At 41.8% G+C, this 16,218-nt stretch overlaps 1 protein-coding gene across 1 annotated transcript in view; it reads left to right on the forward strand.

Moving 5' to 3' along the window:
- LOC141048292 (cytochrome P450 1A1-like) overlaps window positions 1-13,913 on the forward strand; it is a 99,385-nt gene extending 85,472 nt beyond the window's left edge. The window contains exons 6-7 of the mRNA XM_073543744.1: window positions 9,515-9,601; window positions 13,185-13,913. Coding sequence (XP_073399845.1) covers window positions 9,515-9,601; window positions 13,185-13,467 — 370 coding nt within the window. The 3' untranslated portion in view covers window positions 13,468-13,913. The remainder of the gene's footprint in view (window positions 1-9,514; window positions 9,602-13,184) is intronic.
- The last annotated feature ends 2,305 nt before the right edge of the window (window positions 13,914-16,218 follow it).

Raw genomic sequence — 16,218 nt, forward strand, 5'->3', positions numbered from 1 at the left:
CGGTCTCTCAAAGAATGACTGTTATTTGGGTGATTTATGATAGGTTCTCTAAGATGGTTCATCTTGTACCACTCCCTAAGTTGCCATCTTCCTCTGAGTTGGTGCCCCTGTTTTTGCAACAGGTGGTTCGCTTACACGGGATTCCTGAGAACATTGTGTCTGACAGAGGAGTTCAGTTTGTGTCTAGATTTTGGAGGACTTTCTGTTCCAAGCTGGGAATTCAGTTGTCCTTCTCCTCTGCTTTTCACCCTCAGACCAATGGGCAGACAGAGAGAACAAACCAGACCTTGGAGTCGTATTTGAGATGTTTTATTTCCGCTGATCAGGATGATTGGGTTTCGTTTTTGCCCTTGGCCGAATTTGCTTTAAATAATAGAGCTAGTTCTGCCACTTTGATGTCACCTTTTTTTTGTAACTTTGGGTTTCATCCTCGATTTTCTTCAGGGCAGGTGGAGCCTTCTGCCTGCCCAGGTGTTGACACTGGGGTGGAGAGAATGCACCAGATCTGGGACCAAGTGGTGGATAAGTTATCTCTCTCCCAGGAAAAGGCCCAGCGGTTTTCCAATCGACATAGGACCATTGGTCCCCAGTTTAAGATTGGTGATATGGTGTGATTATCATCAAAAAATATTGCTATGAAGGTGGCTTCTCCTAAGTTTAAGCCTAGATTTATTGGACCTTACAAGATTTTGGAGATTATTAATCCGGTCTCTTTTCGTTTGGCTCTTCCTGTCACATTTAAAATCCATAATGTGTTCCATAAGTCCTTGCTGAAGAGGTTTGTTGAACCAGTTGTTCCTGGGGTGGCACCTCCAGACCCTGTATTGGTTGAAGGTAACATGGAATATGAGGTAGAGAAAATACTGGATTCCCGTCTGGCTAGACGGAGACTCCAGTATTTGGTTAAGTGGAAGGGTTATGGTCAGGAGGATAATTCCTGGGTCTCTGCCTCTGATATTCATGCCAAAAGATTGGTGCGTGCATTTCATAGGGCTCACCCTGATCGCCCTGGTGGTGTGGTTGAGGGTTCGGTGACCCCTCCTCAAGGGGGGGTGCTGTTGTGAGTTCATTTTCCCCTTCGTCACTGAGGTCTGGTGAACTCCCTATTCTGGTAAAGGAAGGTAATGAGCCTGATTATCAGGCACCTGAGTCTAATGAGGATGACTGGCTGAGTGGAGTCACGGACTGGATATAAGGCTGCCGACGCCCTTCTGCCCTGCGGGTGATTTCTCTGTGGACTTCTAGGACACCAGTCTGATTCCTGCTCCTCTAAAGCTAAGTTTCTGTTTTGCCTGTTAGCTTTTTGTTTTGTTTTTGTTTCCTTGCTTTTCTGGATTCTGCCATTCCCTGCTGGGGTGAGCTGAATCTCCTTTTGCCAGTATCTCTGTCTTCAGTATATTCCTGAGTACTGACATAGCTTTTTTGAAGCCTAGCATCTTCAGGGCCTTTTTCACTGTCAGTCTGTTGGTTCTTATTTTCATAGGGTTTTTCACGGATTGCAGACAGCAGCCTTCCTGTCCTTTTCTATTTAGTTAGCTTGGGCCCCTCTTTGCTCAGTCTATCTTTCTGTCTGTGTTAGTATTTTCATCTTGCTTCACCGTCATTATATGTTGGGGGCTGCCTATTGCTTTGGGGTCTGCTCTGGGGCAGTTTAGATTTCCCCTTTCTTTCTTTAGGCCTATTTAATTCTCCGGCTGTGATCGAGGGGTCTAGGGCATCGTAGGAACCCCCCACGGCTACTGCTAGTTATGTTGATAGGTTCAGGGGTCTGCAATCCGATAGCTGCCAACTTCTCTGGTTTTCTGGACTTAGCTAGCATTTCTGTTTTTGCCTCCTACGGTGACTCAATCATAACAGGACAGGTGTCTGTGTTATACTGACCGGCGTCAGTGAGAGACTGTAGCTGTATTCACATCTTAAAGCTGAAAAAGCTGAATGTTTAACAGACAGTGAAAATGGCTGCTGGAACTGTCTTAGTAATAAACTGAATGGCTTCATTTTAACCCGGAGCATGCCAGTGTTTATCTCACAGACCTGCAAAGGGAGTAATCCCCAACCACTCACATGGTGGAACCTTACTATATATATATATATATATATATATATATATATATATATATATAATCCATAGAAAAATGGAGGCAGCACACCATTCAAATCCAAAATTTAAAGTTGCTAAATTTTAATAGCCCATCACAGCAAAGTTTTGGCTCATGGGCTCATGTTGAGCCTTTTTCTGGCTTGAAAAAGGCTCAACATGAGCTGAAACGTCGCTGTGATGGCTATTAAAATTTAGCAACTTTAAATCTTAGATTTGAATGGTGTGCTGCCTCCATTTTTCTATGGATTTTGCATATAAGGTTTGGCACATGCCTGGAAGGGCTTTGCATCCTTATTGAATTTTTTTCTTTGTGCTGCTTTTTACTTTTTTCTCTTGGTATACATATATATATATATATATATATGTGTGTATGTGTGTGTGTTTGCCACTGCCATCTGTATAAATATATATATATATATATACCGTTGTGCTCAAAAGTTTACATTCCCCGGCAGAATTTTTACTTTCTTGGCCTTTTTCAGAGAACATGCATGATAACACCAAAATTTTTTCTCCACTCAAGGTTAGTGGTTGGTTGAGGCCATTTATTGTCAAACTACTGTGTTTTCTCTTTTTAAATCTTAATGACAACCCAAAGCATCCAAATGACCCTGATCAAAAGTTTACATACTCTGGTGATTTTGGCCTCATAACATGTGCGGAAGTTGACACAAATTGGTTTGAATGGATACTAAAGGTAACATCCTCACCTGTGACCTGTGACAAATGCCAGGAAGATTGTTTGGAATGAAAAGAAAAATTCACAGATAACATCAGCTGAAATACTGGACTCCCTGAAAACAAGCCTCAAAACTTCTGGAACAAGGTAATTTGAAGTCATGAAACCTAAATTGAACTTTTTGGCTACAACCATAAACATTACAGTTTGAGAGAGGTCAACAAGGCCTGATGAAAGGAACACCATTCCTACTGTAAAGCACAGATGTGGATCGCTGGTGTTTTGGGGATGTGTGAGCTACAAATGCACAGGAAGCTTGGTCAAAGTTGAAGGAAATATGAATGCAGCACATTATCAGCAAATACTGTGGGCAAATTTGCAATCATCAGCCCGGAAGCTGCGCATGGGACGTACTTGGACGTTCCAACATGACAATGATCCAAAACACAAGGCCAAGTCGACCAGTCATTGGCAACAGCAGAGCCAAATGAAGGTTCTGGAGTGGCCATCTCAGTCTTCTGACCTCAATATCATTGAGCTACTCTGTGGAGATTTCAAGCACCCAGTTCAAGTTATACAGCCCAGGAATTTACAGGAACTGGAGGCTTTTTGGCAAGTAGAGTGGGCAGTTTTGCCATCTGAGAAAATAAAGAACCTCATCCACAACTACCAAGAAAGACTTTAAACTATCACATGAATTACCAGCTTTTCAAAGGACATCGGTGTGTAAAAATCAGACAGCACTTACATGAACTGAGTGCTGTGCGATTTTTTTTTTTTTTCTCACACTCATGGGCTTGCATTGGCGAGTCTCAGCTGAGTCTCGGTAAAATTACAGCATGCTGCGATTTTACACATGTGCCGAATATGGCTGAGAAAATAAACACTGATGTGAGCTGCCTCATAGATTAACATTGGGCCAAGTGCTATGCGATGTTTTCTTGCATAGTACTCGCCACTATTCTATGGTAGTGTGAAGGTGAGAAATTCTCATGGTAATCTGCTGTGAAGTCACTGAGATTAATCTGCTCTGAGCTCATCATTGACTTTTTCCCATGGTGCTGAGGTCACGACAGTTCATCCCTGCTGGGAATGTAGCCTCAGTGACCGGAGGGAACCTCGTTGACATCACCGCTAGTCACTGAGGCTGAGATCGCAGCATCTAATTCACCAGTGGTTCTCAGCCTGGACAGTCGCATCTTGGCACCGTCTAGGTTGAAAACTATTAATACCCCAGACATAGATTACGGTGAGAGACAAAACAACAGATAGCTGAGGGATATTGTTGCTTTTTTGTTTTAGTTTTATTACATCAGAACGAGGGCTTTGGTGGAATAGGCGTTAGGAGATTATAACTGTGTTTGTTATTTTTAAATATAAAAGGAAAACTGTTTAGTCTTATTTCTAATAAAGGTGTCTTTATTTACCACATAACTATAGGATTAGTAATGGACAGGTGTCTTATAAACAGCTCTCTATTACTAGCCCGTGGGCTTGATGTTATCTGACAATACAAAGGTGATATCAACCCCACTAATATAAAAACCACTTGCCACCGCTACAGGGCAAGTGGGAAGAGCTGGGCAAAGCACCAGAATTGGAGCATCTAATACAGTTGTGGCCAAAAGTATTGACACCCCTGCAATTCTGTCAGATAATTCTCAGTTTCTTCCTGAAAATGATTGCAAACACAAATTCTTTGGTATTATTATCTTCATTTAATTTGAAAAAACACAAAAAGGATTGTCCTAAAGCCAAATTGGATATAATTCCACACCAAACATAAAAAAGAGGGTGGACAAAAGTATTGGCACTGTTCAAAAAATCATGTGATGCTTCTCTGATTTGTGTAATTAACAGCACCTGTAACTTACCTGTGGCACCTAACAGGTGTTGACAGTAACAAAATCACACTTGCAGCCAGTTGACATGGATTAAAGTTGACTCAACCTCTGTCCTGTGTCCTTGTGTGTACCTCATTGAGCATGGAGAAAAGAAAGAAGACCAAAGAACTGTCTGAGTACTTGAGAAACCAAATTGTGAGGAAGCATGAGCAATCTCAAGGCTACAAGTCCATCTCCAAAGACCTGAATGTTCCTGTGTCTACCATGCGCAGTGTTATCAAGAAGTTTAAAGCCCATGGCACTGTGGCTAACCTCCCTAGATGTGGATGGAAAAGAAAAATTGACAAGAGATTTCAACGCAAGATTGTGCGGATGTTGGATAAAGAACCTCGACTAACATCCAAACAAGTTCAAGCTGCCCTGCAGTCCGAGGGTACAACAGTGTCAACCTGTACTATCCGTCGGCGTCTGAATGAAAAGGGACTGTATGGTAGGAGACCCAGGAAGACCCCACTTCTTACCCCGAGACATAAAAAAGCCAGGCTGGAGTTTGCCAAAACTTACCTGAAAAAGCCTAAAACGTTTTGTAAGAATGTTCTCTGGTCAGATGAGACAAAAGTAGGGCTTTTTGGGCAAAGGCATCAACATAGAGTTTACAGGAGAAAAAAAGAGGCATTCAAAGAAAAGAACACGGTCCCTACTGTCAAACATGGCGGAGGTTCCCTGATGTTTTGGGGTTGCTTTGCTGCCTCTGGCACTGGACTGCTTGACCGTGTGCATGGCATTATGAAGTCAGAAGACTACCAACAAATTTTGCAGCATAATGTAGGGCCCAGTGTGAGAAAGCTGGGTCTCCCTCAGAGGTCATGGGTCTTCCAGCAGGACAATGACCCAAAACACACTTCAAAAAGCACTAGAAAATGGTTTGAGAGAAAGCACTGGAGACTTCTAAAGTGGCCAGCAATGAGTCCAGACCTGAATCCCATAGAACACCTGTGGAGAGATCTAAAAATGGCAGTGTGGAGAAGGCACCCTTCAAATATCAGGGACCTGGAGCAGTTTGCCAAAGAAGAATGGTCTAAAATTCCAGCAGAGCATTGTAAGAAACTCATTGATGGTTACCGGAAGCGGTTGGTCGCAGTTATTTTGGCTAAAGGTTGTGCAACCAAGTATTAGGCTGAGAGTGCCAATACTTTTGTCTGGCCCATTTTTGGAGTTTTGTGTGAAATGATCAATGTTTTGCTTTTTGCTTCATTCTCTTTTGTGTTTTTTCATTTAAGACAAATTAAATGAAGATAATAATACCAAAGAATTTGTGTTTGCAATCATTTTCAGGAAGAAACTGAGTATTATCTGACAGAATTGCAGGGGTGTCAATACTTTTGGCCACAACTGTAGATGTGCCTTTTCTGGGCAGCTGCGGGCTGCTATTTTTAGGCTGGGGGGCCCATACCCATGGCCCCTTACCAACCTGAGAATACCAGACCCCAGCTGTGTGCTTTAGCTTGTCAAAAATGGGGGTGACCCTACTCTGTTTTTTTAAATTATTTATTTAAATAATTAAAAATAAGGCACGTGAACCCCTTTATTCTTGCAGCCCTCAGCTGTGAGTTTTGCCTGAATAGTTATCAAAAATACAGGGGAACCCATGCAGGTTTTTTTTTTAAATTATTTATTTACAGCTAAGGAGCTCCCATCTGCCACTCCTGCTCTCACTGTTATTAGTAGCAGCAGGTGTCAACTGATGGGAGCTATAGTCCCATCAGCTGACACCAGTCGCCGGAGGTAAACTTTATACCTCTGATCACAGTTGAGTGCTCAAACTGTCTTTTGACAGCGTGGGAACCACAGCTCTCTGACCGGCGGGGATGATTTCACCGCCGATCAGAAGCGTTACGCCGGTGTTTCACAGCATGGGAAACATTGACTTTTGTGCTGTGTATGTTCAGCTATATTCGGCTATTAAATTGATGATTAAGGCTGGTTTCACATTTGCGTTTTTTAGCGCTGGAAAAAAACGCACACCTGCGCATGCGTTTTTTCCCCTATATTTAACATGGGTGCGCATACCTGCGCACTGGTCAGCGCATGTATGCGATTTTCATGCGCTGCGTTTTTTTGGGGTGTGCGTTGGGATTTTCCAGACGCAGCATGTTGCATTTTTTGGCCCTGCAAAAAAGCGCATGCGCACATATGCGCACGTTTTGCGCTAAAAATGGCCATTATAGCCTATGGATGCGCATATGTGCGCACTGGCATGCTCATGTATGCGTTTTTTTGCATATGCGTTTTTTTTTTTAAACCATGGAATTTAGGGGTTTGGGTTAGAGTTAGGGTTAGTTAAGGGGGTTTAGGGTTAGGGTTATGGTCAGGGTCAGGGTTAGGGTTAGGGTTAGGGTCAGGGTTAGGGTTAAGTATGGTTTTGTTAAGGATTAGGGTCATGGTTAGGGTCAGGATTAGGGTTAAGTATGGTTTTGTTAAGGGTTAGGGTCAGGGTTAGGGTTAGGGTTAGGGTTAGGGTCAGGGTTAGGGTTAGGGTTAGGGTTAGGGTCAGGGTTAGGGTCAGGATTAGGGTTAAGTATGGTTTTGTTAAGGATTAGGGTCAGGGTTAGGGTCAGGATTAGGGTTAAGTATGGTTTTGTTAAGGGTTAGGGTCAGGGTTAGGGTCAGGGTTAGGGTTAGGGTCAGGGTTAGGGTTAGGGTCAGGGTTAGGGTCAGGATTAGGGTTAAGTATGGTTTTGTTAAGGATTAGGGTCAGGGTTAGGGTCAGGATTAGGGTTAAGTATGGTTTTGTTAAGGGTTAGGGTTAGGGTTAGGGTCAGGGTTAGGGTCAGGATTAGGGTTAAGTATGGTTTTGTTAAGGATTAGGGTCAGGGTTAGGGTCAGGATTAGGGTTAAGTATGGTTTTGTTAAGGGTTAGGGTTAGGGTTAGGGTCAGGGTTAGGGTCAGGATTAGGGTTTAGTATGGTTTGGTTAAGGGTTAGGGTCAGGGTTAGGGTTAGGGTTAGGGTCAGGGTTAGGGTTAAGTATGGTTAGGGTCAGGGTTAGGGTTAGGGTTAGGGTCAGGGTTAGGGTTAGGGTTAGGGTCAGGGTTAGGGTTAGGGTTAGGGTCAGGGTTAGGGTTAGGGTTAGGGTTAGTTAGGGTTTAGGGTTTGGGTTAGGGTTAAGTATGATTTGGTTAAGGGTTAGGGTCAGGGTTAGGGTTAGGGTTAGGGTCAGGGTTAGGGTTAGTAAAGTCATGGTTTGGGTAGTGTGAGGGGCCACCTAAAAATGTTGGAAAAAAACGCAAACGCGGTAAAAACGCGCTAAAAACGCATACAAACGCATAAAAACGATGCGTTTTTTTCATGCATGCTCATAAAAATGCTTGAAAAGAACGCAGCAGTTGTATGCTTATGTATGCGTTTTTTCAATGCGTTTTTTTGCGGGAAAAACGCGCTGCAAAAAAAAGCAAGTGTGAAACTAGCCTAAATTGGTGAATATTTCAAATTCAGCGATCGTGAGCTGAAACGAATATTAAAATATTCGCTCATCTGTCATCTGTAATCATAATCCTTAGGTTGTTGACTCTACAACCAAAGCAAAACAGCAAATCATTGTTTAACAATTGTTACTTTTGGTGCTATTTCCCCATTTCACAGATTCAATACTCACTAGATATATGGTTGCCAGTCCAATGGCAGCTATATCTGATTCCTGGTTCTTGATTTGCATTGGAGTTACCCCGCACCCACCCACTTTGGGTCTCTGAGTCAAGGCAGTTTTGCAGATTTCAGTGTTCAAAGCTTTAACATATCCCTTGTGGAGTTCCCAAACTCCAGTCCTCGTGGAAGCAAAAAGGTCATGTTTTCAGGATTTCCATCGTGTTACACATGTGAGAGAATTCCTGATGCCTTGATGATACTTCCATCACTTGTGAAATACTAAGGAAATCCTGAAAACATGACCTTTTGGGGTCTGCGAAGACTGGAGTTTGGGAACCACTGCCCTAGACAAAAGAGTTGTGGATGCCATCAGTTAAAGGGCAGTTCTCAGGACTGACATACAGTGACCGCAGATGTGGTCTATTCAAATTGATTCTTGTCAAGGTACAGTGGTATCTTGATATTAATGGGGCTGTCTTATTTTAAAGACTATTCTACCATTGGCGTATGGACACACAAAACAAAATTGATCTCTTACTCACCCTCAAGGGGTCCAGCACTGCCTCTTGCCACTGCTCCAGTCTTGATTGATTAGCTGCAGCAGTGATGTTACATTAACCACGCTGCATCTATTGACTGAGCTCAGTGGTTAATGCTGTGTACATCAGCAGGGTCGCTGAGCTCAATCATAGAATCACAGAATCATAGAATCGTAGAATTGGAAGGGACCTCCTGGGCCATCTGGTCCAACCCCCTGCTCAAAGCAGGATTCACTAAATCATCCCAGTCAGATGTCTGTCCAGCCTCTGTTTGAAGACTTCCATTGAAGGAGAACTCACCACTTCTCGTGGCAGCCTGTTCCACTCATTAATCACTCTAACTGTCAAAAAGTTTTTTCTAATATCGGTGTATCCTCCCATTCAGTTTCATCCCATTGCTCCTAGTTTTTCCTGATTGGCTTTCCAACGATTGGCTTCAGCTCTGTCAAAATGAAGTCACTGCCGCAGCCAATCAATAAAGGCTAAAAAGAATAAATTATGGACGATGGTGTGGTATGGAAGTGGTTTTGTTATTTTTTTCATCCCTGAGCCTATGGGACTTTTATTTTTTGCATCCCTGGCACTAATATTTAAACAGGACAACCCTTTTAACACAATCCATATATTTTATTGGATGTCATCATTGTAACAATCCAGTAATATGTATTTCAAACTCAACCTTACTCTACCATTTTGTTTTTGTTCAGCACTACTATGGATACCATCCTGAATGGATATTGGCTTCCAAAAGACACCTCTGTATTTATAAACATTTACCAAGTAAATCATGACCAGTAAGTGCTATCTTAATATTAACGTTCTTAAAGGGAATCTGTCAAAAACTTTTTGTTATGTAATCTGAGGACAGCATGAGGTAGGGGTTAAACACATAATTCAGCAATGTGTCACTTATCAAGCTATGTGCTGTTATTTACTAACAGTGAGAGTTTTATTACCAGGACATTATCATTATTGTGTCTAGCTGGCTGGAAAACATTCCTCTGACTCTGCCCCTTCCTATTGTAAGCAACTCACTGTCAATAGACAATGTAAACACAAAGCCTGGTTATGGGAAGGGTTAGCTTTCTCAGCTCTGCTACATGCTAAATCTAAAAACGCTGATTGTATCACAACTGCTGCATCCAGTAAACTAAGTGATACATTGTTTTATTCAGGGACTCTTTTCCTACATTATGCTTCAGTCAGATGAGGTACCAAAAACCTGGCGACAGATTCCCTTTAAAATGACTGTATGAATGTATTTATAAAACTGGCTGTATATATAGAATAAAAGTTACACTCAAATGCTCAAACATAAAAGCAAAGATCCTTTAGGCCTCACTCAGTATTTGTTACACTGCAGATTTTGCAAGTTTTCCCACCTACAAAGACTGGAGAGGTCTATAAATTTTATCGTAGGTAACCTTCAACTGTGATAGAATCAAAAATAAAAACCAGAAAATCACATTGTATGATTTTACATAATTAATTTGTATTTTATTGCATGAAATAAAAGTTTGATACAATAGAAAAACAGAACTTAGTATTTGGTACAGAAACCTTTGTTTGCAATTACAGAGGTCAGACATTTCCTGTAGTTCTTGACAAAGTTTGCACACACCGCAGCAGGGATTTTGGCCCACTGCTCCATACTGATCTTCTCCAGATCTTTCAAGTTTCGGGACTGTTGCTAGGCAACATTGAGATTGCTCTCTCAAAAGATTTTCTATTGGGTTCAGGTCTGGAGACTTGCTTGGCCACTCCAGTATCTTGAAATACTTCTTACTGAGCCACTCCTTAGCTGCCCTGTCTATGTATTTTGGATCATTGTCATGCTCGAAGATCCAGACAAGACCCATGTTCAATGCTCTTACTGAGGGAAGGAGGTTATTGTCCAAAATTTTGCGATACATGACTACATCCATCCTCCCTTCAATGCTGTGCAGTTGTCCTGTTTCCATTTCAGAAAAGCACCCCAAAAGTATGCCGTTTCCCCCACCATGCTTCACAGTTGGGACAGTGTTCTTGGGGTTGTACTCATCCTACTTCTTCCACCAAATATGGAGAGTGGACTTAAGACCAAAAAGTTATATTTTGGTCTCATCTGTCCATGACCTTGTCCAATACCTCCTTTGGATCATCCAGATGGTCATTGGCAAACTTCTAATGGGCCTGGACATGTGCTGACATGAGCAAGGGGACCTTGCATGCCCTGCAGGATTTTAATCCATACTGATGTAGTGTGTTACTGATGGTAATGTTTGAGATTGTGATCTCAGCTTTCTTCAAGTCATTGACCATGTCCTCCCATGTAGTTCTGGGCTGATTCCTGACCTTTCTCAGAATCATCCTTATAACACAAAGTGAGATCTTCCATGGAGCCCCACTCTGAGGAAGATTGAAAGTCATCTTGTGTTTCTACCATTTTCTAATAATTGTGTCAATAGTTAATGCCTTCTAAACAGCTGCATGCCTATTATCCTGTAACTCATCACAGCCTTGTGCAGGTCTACAATTTTGTCCCTGGTGTTCTTAGACAGATCTTTGGTGTTGGCCATGGTGGAGAGCAGTGTGGCTGATTGAGTGTGTAGACAGGTGTCTTTTATATAGGTAACAAGTTCAAACAGGTGCAATTAATACAGGCAATGAGTGCAGAGTAGGAGGGCTTCTTAAAGGAAAACTAACAGGTCAGTGAGACCCAGAATTCTTGCGTTTTGGTGGGTGATCAAATACTTATTTCATGCAATAAAATACAATTTAATTATTTAAAATCATACAATGTGATTTTCAGTTTTTTTAAGATTCTGTCTCTAAGAGTTGAAGTGTACCTACAATAAAAGTTATAGGCCTCTCCATTCTTTGTAGGTGGGAAAATTTGCAACATTGGCAGTGTATCAAATACTTTTTTTTCCCCTCTGTACAAAAAAATAATCTATGGAGCTGTTCACATGTCCGTGTTTTTTCAAGGACCTTCTGACCATGCAAAACACACAGAGATATATATATTTTCTGCTAGTATCATGGATGAGAAGGGTCAATACATGTTTATGGGTTTGAGAGAAACTCATACAGATCAAGGATGTACGTATTTAACATTGCAAGTGATAGGAGAAGTTTGTAATTTATTAATTTATCTATCTGTGAAAAACACAGATGACACACTGATGGCAAAAACAGATGCATGGGGCAATCACTGGTGACATACTGATCCAAAACACTGATGACTGGTACTGCTTTATCATTTGCATGCATAAACATGATGTGTAAATGAGGCCATACAATGAGAATTTCTGCACATGACACTCATAGCAAAGATCAAGTTACTTTCCTATTATTCAGAAAAAACTTTTTATTGTAGATTTATTTACATACAGCAGAAAAAATATATTAAGCAATCAATTAACTGCTCATCAAATTTGTGTAGAATTTTTAGGAATTTATCAAAGCGAACAAATCCAAACAATTTACTATTCAAATTGGGCTAATCTCCCAAAAAATGACCATTTTATACACTGCAGACAGCAGGAGAAGGCTCACGTGACCTTAAAAGCAGTCAGACGGGCTTCCCCATAATGTTTATGTCTGAATGTCAGCCTCCAGTAGACGTATACACCCGAAAATGATGCACGACAGAGCGCATGTTGACTCTGTTGGTACCATTATAGCCAATCGCCCTGTCGACACATACGTCTGAATCCCATTTTGTGAGGAGGTTCAGATGTAAGACCAAAAAATGTGGGACAAAGAGGGTCCTAACATTGCAGATAGTGTATGTGACACCATAGCAGCAAAGAACAATTACCATCCTTTCAGCCATAGCCATACATGTGAAGGTCACTTTGACGGTATGACATTACTAAGGCTGTGTTTGCGTTAAAGGGCTTGAAATGAGTTGGTTAAAATCCTACTCCTGATTTGTTGTGAGTCATATTTTTTGCAGAAATTTGTTGAAGTTTGCAAATTCAAATGTCAAAAGATTCACTCATCTCTATTCACTCTATAGCTCGTGGTTTTACATAATAATTAAGTTAGAGCCAAGGAACACATGCTCTTGAAGATATTAAGCACTCTTAAATAACATTTACTTTTTATGTCCAAAATTCAGTATTTATTAATTTGATAATATAGCTTTATGCAAGTTTTCTGATCCTAAAGTCACAATAACCTGCTTTTCAGTCACATGATGACATTCTGCCTTCCGGCAGCTACAGAAGAAGGGGGCTGGATTTATTGGATTTAGACTAATTGTTGGGAGTTGTGTTCATTTGTATGCAGGAAGCTTCCACTCAGAGGGTCTTCATCTCTCAAGATAGCTTGTACTAATTTCAGTGATTTGTTTTTCATAAATTTATGTTTGTTCTATTGCTTAACTTATAGGACAGTGTGGGAAGATGCCAACGTGTTCATCCCAGAAAGGTTTCTTGACCAGAGTGGACATATTAATAAAAGTTTGATGGAAAAGGTGTTCATTTTTGGCATGGGAGTCAGGAAATGTGTAGGAGAAGATATCGCTCGAAGTGAAATGTTTATTTTTCTCACAACTATATTGCAGCATCTTAAATTACTGAAAGATTTAGAACTTGATGTGGATCTGACTCCAGTCTTTGGACTCACTATGAAACCAAAACCTTACAATACCAGAATTGAAATTAGGATATAGTTTCAATAACTGGCAGAGGTATTCAAATATTTCCAGGAGGGAGAAAGACTTCCTTTATTTACAAATGTCAAACATATCTACTACAGGATCCAATGCAGACACTTGGACTTCTGCTCCATGTGTAGTTTGCAGTGTTAGGCTACGGTCACACCTTCAGTATTTGGTCAGTATTTTACCTCAGTATCGGTAAAGCTGGAGTCACACATAGCGACTTACCAGCGATCCCGACAACGATATCAACGTGTCAGGATCGCTGGTAAGTCGCTATGTGATCGCTGGTGAGCTGTCAAACAAACAGCTTCACCAGCGATCAGCACAGCGATGCCGAGCGCACAGCATCACTGTGTTCATTAGAGCTGATGCCATCCCTGTAAAAAAATAGAATTAAAATCAAAAATATTATTCTCACCTTCCGACGTCCCGCGCAGCCATCCCGCCTTTCTCCATGCTCCCGGTCCCAGTAATCCTTTGCGAGAATGACCGCGATGACGTCCGTTCTCGTGGGATCACGAAGTCTCGCGGTCATTCGTGCAAAGGATCACTGGGACCGGGAGCGTGGAGAGAGGCGGGATGGCTGCGCGGGACGTCGGAAGGTGAGAATAACAATATATATATATTTTTTTTTTTATTATTATTTTTTACAGCTGATTGCTGGTCTCCCGCCTGTCACACGCAGCAATGCGTGCTGGCCAGCAGGAGACCAGCGACGAAAAAAATGTCCAGAGGTTTCTTGCAGCGATCAGCGATACCGGCAGGGGGGCCAGTCGCTGATCGCTGTCACACACAGCGATCTCACTGGTGAGATCGCTGTTGTGTCACAAAAGTTGTGAACAATCAGAGGAAAAGTATAATAGAAACACGTTACCACTTCGGGATTTATCACCCACTCCTGGTTTTGGCTTACACATACTGAGGTAATACTGACCAAATAATGATAGTGTGACCATAGCCTTACAGAGTTGCACCACTATTAGCCTTATGTAATGGGGATAAAGTTTGTCCAAGTATAACTAATTCTTTGAACTTTTCCATGTGGACTGCTACTGTGGATTTTTTTTTCCTCATGTGCAAAGATTTCCTAAAGCATTTGAACAAGTTTGCAGAACCTTAGTTTGCATGCATAGGTTGCGGCATGTTTAATTTTTTCTTTATTATGCTTGTGTATATATTACTAACATTTTCCACAGCACTTTATAGACAATGTCCTCACTGTCCTCATTGGGGCTCACATCGTAAATTCCCTACCAGTATGTCTTTGTTTTCTTGCCAAACTTTTGGACTACCTAGATGAAACCCACGGGGAGAACATAAAAAATTTGTTGAAGATGACATCATTGGTTGAATATGAGACCATGACCCCATTCCTGAAATGTGGCACATGTCTAACATAGCATTCAATGAAACATTCCATATTTTTGTCACTGGTTTCATATCATTTTGTGAAGAAAAACCTTTGTACAGTGGGGAAAAAAAGTATTTAGTCAGTCAGCAATAGTGCAAGTTCCACCACTTAAAAAGATGGGAGGCGTCTGTAATTTACATCATAGGTAGACCTCAACTATGGGAGACAAACTGAGAAAAAAAAATCCAGAAAATCACAGTCTGTTTTTTTTTTCATTTTATTTGCATATTATGGTGGAAAATAAGTATTTGGTCAGAAACAAAATTTCATCTCAATACTTTGTGATATATCCTTTGTTGGCAATGACAGAGGTCAAACGTTTTCTGTAAGTCTTCACAAGGTTGCCACACACTGTTGTTGGTATGTTGGCCCATTCCTCCATGCAGATCTCCTCTAGAGCAGTGATGTTTTTGGCTTTTCGCTTGGCAACACGGACTTTCAACTCCCTCCAAAGGTTTTCTATAGGGTTGAGATCTGGAGACTGGCTAGGCCACTCCAGGACCTTGAAATGCTTCTTACGAAGCCACTCCTTCGTTGCCCTGGCGGTGTGCTTTGGATCATTGTCATGTTGAAAGACCCAGCCACGTTTCATCTTCAATGCCCTTGCTGATGGAAGGAGGTTTGCACTCAAAATCTCACGATACATGGCCCCATTCATTCTTTCATGTACCCGGATCAGTCGTCCTGGCCCCTTTGCAGAGAAACAGCCCCAAAGCATGATGTTTCCACCACCATGCTTTACAGTAGGTATGGTGTTTGATGGATGCAACTCAGTATTCTTTTTCCTCCAAACACGACAAGTTGTGTTTCTACCAAACAGTTCCAGTTTGGTTTCATCAGACCATAGGACATTCTCCCAAAACTCCTCTGGATCATCCAAATGCTCTCTAGCAAACTTCAGATGGGCCCGGACATGTACAGGCTTAAGCAGTGGGACACGTCTGGCACTGCAGGATCTGAGTCCATGGTGGCGTAGTGTGTTACTTATGGTAGGCCTTGTTACATTGGTCCCAGCTCTCTGCAGTTCATTCACTAGGTCCCCCCGCGTGGTTCTGGGATTTTTGCTCACCGTTCTTGTGATCATTCTGACCCCACGGGGTGGGATTTTGCGTGGAGCACCAGATCGAGGGAGATTATCAGTGGTCTTGTATGTCTTCCATTTTCTAATTATTGCTCCCACAGTTGATTTCTTCACTCCAAGCTGGTTGGCTATTGCAGATTCAGTCTTCCCAGCCTGGTGCAGGGCTACAATTTTGTTTCTGGTGTCCTTTGACAGCTCTTTGGTCTTCACCATAGTGGAGTTTGGAGTCAGACTGTTTGAGGGTGTGCACAGGTGTCTTTTTATACTG

This window comes from Dendrobates tinctorius, unplaced genomic scaffold (assembly GCF_039654945.1).
Source record: "Dendrobates tinctorius isolate UK_male_01 unplaced genomic scaffold, ASM3965494v1 ptg000134l, whole genome shotgun sequence".
Classification (NCBI taxonomy): domain Eukaryota; kingdom Metazoa; phylum Chordata; class Amphibia; order Anura; family Dendrobatidae; genus Dendrobates; species Dendrobates tinctorius.